Source organism: Gavialis gangeticus, unplaced genomic scaffold, assembly GCF_001723915.1.
Source record: "Gavialis gangeticus isolate Ggan-Ray unplaced genomic scaffold, GavGan_comp1, whole genome shotgun sequence".
Lineage (NCBI taxonomy): Eukaryota > Metazoa > Chordata > Crocodylia > Gavialidae > Gavialis > Gavialis gangeticus.
In genome coordinates, this window is record NW_017729024.1 from 22,822,400 (window position 1) to 22,830,382 (window position 7,983).

At 49.3% G+C, this 7,983-nt stretch overlaps 1 protein-coding gene across 2 annotated transcripts in view; it reads right to left on the reverse strand.

Moving 5' to 3' along the window:
* MSH3 (mutS homolog 3) overlaps positions 1-7,983 on the reverse strand; it is a 298,610-nt gene that overhangs the window by 180,740 nt on the left and 109,887 nt on the right. For both annotated transcript variants that reach the window (XM_019516941.1, XM_019516940.1), the window contains exon 9: positions 7,357-7,471. In XM_019516941.1, coding sequence (XP_019372486.1) covers positions 7,357-7,471 — 115 coding nt within the window. The remainder of the gene's footprint in view (positions 1-7,356; positions 7,472-7,983) is intronic.

Below are 7,983 nucleotides of genomic sequence, written 5' to 3' on the forward strand. Positions count from 1 at the left end.
GTTAAATCGCATTCTATTGTTTTCTGCCCATTTGTCCAACCTGTCCAGGTCTGCCTGTAGTTGTTCCCTGCCCTCCGGTGTGTCCACTTCTCCCCACAGTTTTGTATCATCCACAAACTTGGACAGAGTACACTTCACTCCCTCGTCCAAGTCACTGATGAAGACATTGAAGAGTACTGGTCCAAGGACTGAGCCCTGCGGGACCCCACTACGCACTCCCTTCCAGGTCGATACCGACCCATCCACCACCACTCTCTGGGTACAACCCTCTAGCCAATTTGCCACCCACTGGACTGTGTAATCATCCATGTCACAGCCTCTTAATTTGTTCACCAGTATGGGGTGGGATACCATATTGAAGGCCTTCCTGAAGTCTAAGTTTGTGGGAGTGCCGCACACCAAAATATAGTCTCCTGTATGGATCTGTGTTCCTCACACATTGTCTGCAACACGTGTTTCTGTAGTTGCCATCCCCATTATGATAGTGCCCTGTGCTTGTGTGTACTGTCTGCTGTTGGTGAGTACCAAAATTGCCTTGTAAATTGGTAGAAATGGGTCTGGGGGTCAGTACAGTCAAGGTCTTGGAACGTATCCCTATTCGTCACGTTGTAAAGTGGGTTCCCTTTATGCAAATTCGAGTTATGTGCCATTTTCCAGAAATGTATGTACAGCATAAAGCAAGGGAAACCTGTACCGGTGATATTCTGGAAACAGTAATAAGAAATCTAGGGTAAATGTAGCTATTGAAAGTAAGTCCCCATATCAGCCAGCAAAGGAAGAAAAATTTTTACACATCACTTCTTTCAGAAATAACATATAATGGAATGGATGTATAACAAGATACCTCAAAACTTCACCACGATATTGGAATATTAACTTTCCACTCAGATGCTCACCGATTCAGGTTAGGTCTCTCTCATGACAAACTAAACTAACCCAAAATCAACATTTCCTTCTTTCCCTTCCCATTCTGTAATCAACTATGAAACTAAAACTAGGGCCTCATATAGCAATTATGTGTTACTTTTGCTAATGAATGTAAGTCTCTATTGTCTAGAACAGTGGTGCTTAGCTTGCCAGCCCCACATGCCAGAGAAGTGATGAGGGACTGATCCACTGGCCTGATCCAGCATGGGAACAGCGCGCAGGGTCAGTCCATGGGTGTGACCCCAGTTAACAGCCCAGCTCCATGTTCTGGATTTGGCCACAGCACAACCCTACGCACCACCCAGAGGATCTGGCCCACAGGCCAGGCCCACAACACTGGAAAACATCCGAAATGCTCAACAACCTCCATAGCGATACATAACTGTGGAGGAGCACCTTTGGGGTGCTCACCATGTGGCAGGGGCTGCAGTAGGCAGAGTCCAGCAGGGAAGGCAGCTAAGTGAAGTCCTAAATCTTATTCTAAGATGGGAGGTGTGTGGTGGAGCACCTTTGGGGTGCTTGCCACTTGAGGGCTCTCACAGGCTCTGAGGAGAGCCTGCTTTGGAGAAGCAGCAGTGGAAACCTCCCCCAGGTACCATTTTAAAGGGAGAAGGTGTGTGGCAGGGCACTGTGGGTGCCTGCCACTTTAAGATCAAGCCAAGCAGCCAGCAGGTGCTTGATTGCGGCGGCCATTTTAGATCTCTGGCCATCCTGTCACAAGGTCACATAGGTGCCTTGTGCCTAGAAAAGGGTTAAGAACAGCTGCCAATCACCAGGGCAGCTCAGCTGCCAGTTGCTGGGGCAACCATGTTGGTCAGGTGACCAGAAGGGGGCAGGGCCAGGCCCTTATAAACAGCCCGGGCCGGAGCCTGGCTGGTGATCCCCTTCTGGCAGCCGGAGGAGCAAGAGCTCTGCAGCGGAGTTGAGCTGGGTGGAGCAGACTGATAGACCCACCAGCTACATCATGGTACAGGGTAGAGAGAACCCTGACCGGGAGGCTGGACAGGAGAAGCCTGTGGGACCGCAGTGTGCGTTATAGCCAGTAGGCTTATTGTTCTTTTACAGTCGGTTGGCTTATGGTTCTGTTCTGTTAGTTGTGTAAATAATCCGGAGGACCGGGTGAGGCTGTAGGGGTGCGAGGAGGCCTCACAGGAGCTCCCCAGTAGTCTGGGGGTTCCTGGGTGCCCTGTACAGGCACAGAGCAGTGCCTGGGGGGCACGGCTGTTTGGCACCAGCGTGGTGCAGTGTGTGGGGGTTGAGACCCCAGCCCGAGGGCGGTATTCTGCCCAGTCGGGCGAAGGACCCTGAGAAGGGTCAGGAGACCAGGCACGGCTGCGTGCCACCTGAGCCCCAAGCGCGGTTTAGTGTGGGACAGAGCCCAGAGAGGGCGATAGCGCGGAAAGCGCGGGGCAGAGCCCCCGAAGGGGGCGAGAGCATTGCGGTGAGCCCTGAGCACGGAAAGTGCATGTATAGGCCCCAGCGAGGGCGAAGAGCACGGCAAGCGCAAGGTGGGCCCAAGTGCGGGTGAGAAGTAGCCCAGGTCGGGTGAAAGACCCCGAGAAGGGTCAAGGGGCCAGGCACAGCTACTGGCCACCTGAGTCCTGGCGCAAGAAGCGCGGATTGAGACAGCCCCAGAGGAGGGCGAGGGCGTGAGAAGCGCGGAGCCGGACAAGCCCCAGAGGAGGGCGAGGGCGCGAGAAGCACGATTAGCAGCCCGGAGAAGGGCGGGCATACTGAGGAGGCTCCTGAAGGAGTCAGCCTATGGTGCCGGCCCAAGAGGGCTAGCGAACACAGGGGCACCAGAGCAAGGGGCGTCGGTTGCGTGACAAGCCCAGGGGCGCCCGGCAAGGCACAACTGACCAGACAACGGCCGGAACAGCTGTGAGGCTTAGGGCGTGCTAAAGGGGAGGTAGCAGGCACGCATAGCCCATAAGGCTGGGGTGCAACAGGTCACCCGTAGAGAGTAGGAGCCCAGACAATTATAACACCCAGTGCTAGGAGATTAAAGGCAGCCTCCCATATTAAATTATATACAACCAAGACGTGGCGGGTGAGAATCAGAGGGTGCTGGATCTCCTAATTTGGCACGGCAGGGGGTGCTAGCGGGATCACGGCCACTCCACGGGCCCGCTCCATGACACATCCATATAAACAGGGGCAGTTCATCACTGCTGGCAGGGCAGGCAGCAACATCGCCTGGCTGCAAGGCTCCATAACATCCTGGAGGAAAGGGAGGAGCTGTAGGTGATGGTTTAGGAGGCTCCTGGTCCTGGGCATGACCTAAAACTGCACCCTGCCAGTAGTGGGTGGCCTGGTGGTACTCTCAGTAATGTGGGAGCCCCCAGGAAGTGCCAGGCCAGTTACCACCCTGGTGAAAGGTGGGTCAGGGCATCTTAACCCTAGCTCCCACCTTTGGATGAGTTTATGTAACTTCGGAGAGAGTTGGAGCCAGGCATGGCTGAATCCACCTGAGCCCTGTGGGGTGCAATACCTCAAGGAGGAAGAGTTGGGGCCAGGCACAGCTGCAGCCACCTGAGCCCTCTGTGGGGTGCAGGACCTCAAGGAAAGGAAGTGGGGGCCAGGCACGGCTACAGCCACCTGAGCCCACCAGGGAAGGAAGCCCCGTGGCCCCCAAGTGAGGGGGCGGTGTGGAACCACAGACAGGGGGTGATGGGGAGCCCCAGTGAAGGGGGAGAAGAACCAGAGGGCTGAGGGCCCAGTATATTTATATACACATAGTGTTACTCCCAGAAGGGGCCAGAGTAAGCTTAGACTTGGTCAGGTAATTGACTGACCACTACTCTGGGGAGGGTCGCGGGAGAGGACCAACAGACTGCCACCCAAGGAATGGACTAGCTAAGCCTATGGTCTAAGAGGCCCGCTCGAAGAGGGAGCAAGGCAGCATAAGTTGGTGATGCATGAAAGAGACCCTGTGAGAGAGGGTGTTGTGTGTGAGGCCCAAGTTAGAGGTGGGCAGTATGAATGTGCGTGTGACTGAGGCCTGACATCGTGGCCTAAGCTTGCTCCGGCAATAGTCCGGGAGTATTGTAACAGCTGGATGCCATCTGCGAGGCATGGGCTGCACTGTAGGGGAGATACAGAGCCGCAGATAGTGCCCCCTGGCATCGGGGCAGAAATGGGCAGCCTCCCACCTAATTAACATCATATTAATTACCAACAAGGTATGGCAGGTGAGTCAGGTGGGTGGTGTGCCCATAGGCAAGTGGGGAACCTAGCACTGTGGCTAGGCAGGGAGCCCCGCTTTGCCACAATAACAGTCCGAGCAAAGGGGGTGTCTTTCAATTTGGAATTAAGTTTTCTCTGTTTTTTATGAGAACTCATTTAAGGAGGTCCTGGATATAAAGAAATGAACCCATACATTTAACTGAGGCTTTTTTCAGAAAAGTCTGACTTGGAAGATTGGTTAGAAAGATATAATTAAGGATGTTGCTTAAGGGATGGAAGACCATCTTGGAAAGTAATGCTTAGTACTGAAAGTTATAGGGCATCTTTCCACATGTTCTGGAAGGGGTGATAGAGGGCACTTTAATTAGAATGCCTCTCAGGAGCCACTGTAATTAAAGCACCTGCAGCACTACATGTATTCAGCATCCTGCACATCAAAATGGCGGTGGGGACACTAACTAAAGTTCATCAAATGAGTTTTAGTTAAAGTGCCCCTGCCATCATTTTGAAGCACAGGAATGCTGCATACATGAGACACCAAGTCTGCATTCCAGCAGACACTACTAATTCTGCTCCGACACATTGTAATTACAGTACGTCAGAGCACGTGTCCTACACACCTACAGACACACATAAGCACTAAGGTTTTCCTGCCTCCCCTGCTTCAATGTACCTCCTTGAGTGGTCTGCATTGATATTTTTGGGACAGAGGAATAAGAAAGATTCTAAAGGGGAAAAAACCCCTAAAAAACAAAAAAAGTATCATTCTATACTACATGCATTTTATAAGAAATTTTGAATGAACACAGTATTTTAAAAATATTAGATATTGACAAGTGCCAGTATCACCTCTTTTAAAAATATAATTTTAAAAGCAATCCTACTAATGCATAAAACAGTCTAAGTTCTTCAAACATCTGCACTACAATCCATCTGCTCACACAGTTTTAGTGAGACACTTAAAGAAACCAGAGCTGTCTGGTGTAGTGTACAAACAGTGTATTACCGAAGTACAGGGTGACCATATTATTCTGAAGGAGATCTGGGACAGGGTAAGGAAATCCAGGATGGGAGGCACCACAAATACCCCTTTTCCCCCCAACCCCACAGTTCCCAGGAGCCCTGATGGCAGGGCAGGGCAGGGCAGGGCAGCATAGCACAGAGGCCTTTGGCCAGTCTCCATCCCCTGCACTGCACACAGAGGCTGGACCCAAGTGGGAGTAGCCTGTGTGCAGTGTGCCTTGGGCTCTGCCATCCTGCATGGTGAACCCATGCAGTGCTTCCACCCTGCCACCACCAGCAGCCACCCAGAACCAACACATGCAGCCCAGGCCTCAGCAAGTGACACAGCATAAGGCTGCAAGTGGTGGGTGGCCATCCTGGCTTGTCCAATGCAGGTGCCCAAGCCCTGGCCCACCCCACCATGCCCTGACCAATCTGTCTCAGGCAGGTGGAGCAGCGCCTAACCCAGGCAGCCCCCACAGCCTCCAGCCACTGCTTAGGAGGAGCGAGGCCAAGGATGTGCAGGCAAGGTGGTGCCACCAATCTGGGACTTCTGCTTCAATTTTCGTCAACTGGCCAAGACTCAGAAAGTGAACCAAACATTTCAAAATGAAAATAACCTTCAATAAAATGAATATACAAACTCCTAATGTGTTTGCCTTTTAAGCTCATGCCAAATATGACAAATGGCCTTGCTGCCCCTTTTTTATGCCTACACACAACATGATAAAGAAAGATCTGACTAGATTTGTCTATCTAAATCCATCCTCCTTTGAATGTTTGAGCAATCCAGTTAGAAATTTTCAAGCAATGACCTATGCAAATGTTTAACATGACCCCCCCACCCAGAAGATTTTTAAGTAAAAACATGTGGATTTTAGTGGTCATGCACGTTTTGAGTAATTATACACGACGCAGCAAAGGTCTTCCTCACAACTTGGTAGTTTAGCCACCAAGAGGTACCACAAAGTGAACTCCAGGGATTCATCAGTGTTAGCACTGTAGTTGTGCAGGTGTTTTGTGAGGGGTTGGGGGTTTTTTGTTAACTAGATTCACAGACCCAAAGGGTGCAAACAGACATAGCCCTTGTGCCACCATAAAAGTTTTTATGGAGGCACAAGCTGCAAGGAAACAGATCCTATCCCATTATTGTGTGCTAAGTGCCCAAAAAGATTACCATGATCAAAAGCAGTAACAGTTTTTGTGATGCCTTAGACAGGAGGGCATCTTTTTATTTATTGCACACCACAGGAATTCACCTGCAGGATTTCCATACTGCATATAATCAGGCTGCTGCTGCCTCTACCTCAACTCAGGGCATGTAACTGCAAGCAGGGGGATCCCTCACTTTCAGACACACCCACAGAATCTCCCTGTGGGGGACTCCCACAGTGTGTACCAGGTTGCTGTGTCCCAAGTTGGGGCAGATGTCTGCAAGAGAGGGGAAGCCCCATGAAGCTCCCCCACTTGCAGACACATGCTCCAACTCGGGGCACAGCACCCAGAGTTCCTGTTCTACAGGACTGGGCCTCTGAAGCCCCAGAAACGGCAAAGGCCCGACCCTGTGGGACATGGGCCCAAGTGAAGTCCATAGATGCCAATAAAGTGGATCATCTGTGCTGGGATACAACCCAGCACAGCTGCTCTTGCTTCAAAAAACAATGTCTGTTTACAGCCAAAGAGGCTCACTGACTACTGTCTAAACATTAGGATGCATTAGCATTTGTGTGTGCTTCCAAAGCTAAACAGAAACAGAAAGCTCTTGAAATGTCTCTGTGGGAAAATAAAGCAACATCTGTGAAGCTAATCACCATGTACAAACCTTTAGAAAACAGCAGCAGATCTTTGTCCGCAAAATAAAATAGGAGCTAGGGGTAAGATGGCTAGGCTTTAACAAACTTTTTTTTTTTTTTTTACTTCCCCTGCCTGCATCTATCAGTGGCTCCAATGTGTTTGTTTGTTTTTCATTGCACTTGGCTGCAGTGCAAGTTAATTTAGGGTCTTAGTACTGACTATATGCATATATTTCCTAAGGTTTTCACTGAATATTACTTGATGGGTTTGTGTTTTGTTAATCTTAATTAGGAACTCAACTATAACGTCCCATCCTTACAAAGACCAGGTTTATTACAACAGCAGGTGAATTCATGTCATGGAAGAAAGGTTGCCAGCTAGAATTTACTAAATACAATTAACACATTTATTTGTATTTTGATTTTAGGACTGAAAAAATAAACTTACCTAGGATTGTTAAGAATCTTTTCCAAGTTGAATTCTTTGAGGTATGTAATTATTGCTGCCAAAGAGCAAACCACAGGCTTAGCCAAGTTTAGGATTACAGACAGCTTTTGAGAACCTGCAAAATAAGGTTTTGTTTGTTAAATAATGCTTTGTTACTCACACTTTGGACAAGAGAGTCATCTATTTTCAATGTCATCAAGTAAAAATCTGAAGGTTTATTTTAGTATGATAATGTTACAAGTTACAGTTATAAAATCAACAAAAATGAACCTCAAAAACAACATTTACAATACAGAACAATGCCATTCATTCACTTCTACATTGTTCCAATACAAAATACTGAACTTTGCACTCTTCTTTTCCCAGAAATGGCTGATTGCCAACTCAGATAATTTACAGCTTTACAAGCCAAGGCTCTAGTCCTACAGCCTGTTACATAAAGGTGATATCCATGCTGCAGCTGAATGACTTCATAGATTTCATAGACATTAGGGCTGGAAGGGACTTCGTAAGATTGAGTCCAGCCCCCTGCCCAAAGGGCAGGAAAGTCAGTTGGGCTCACTGGATACTTATCTTGCTGGGATCCTATTTGCTCTTGAAGGTGTTCAACGTAGGTGCTTGAACCAC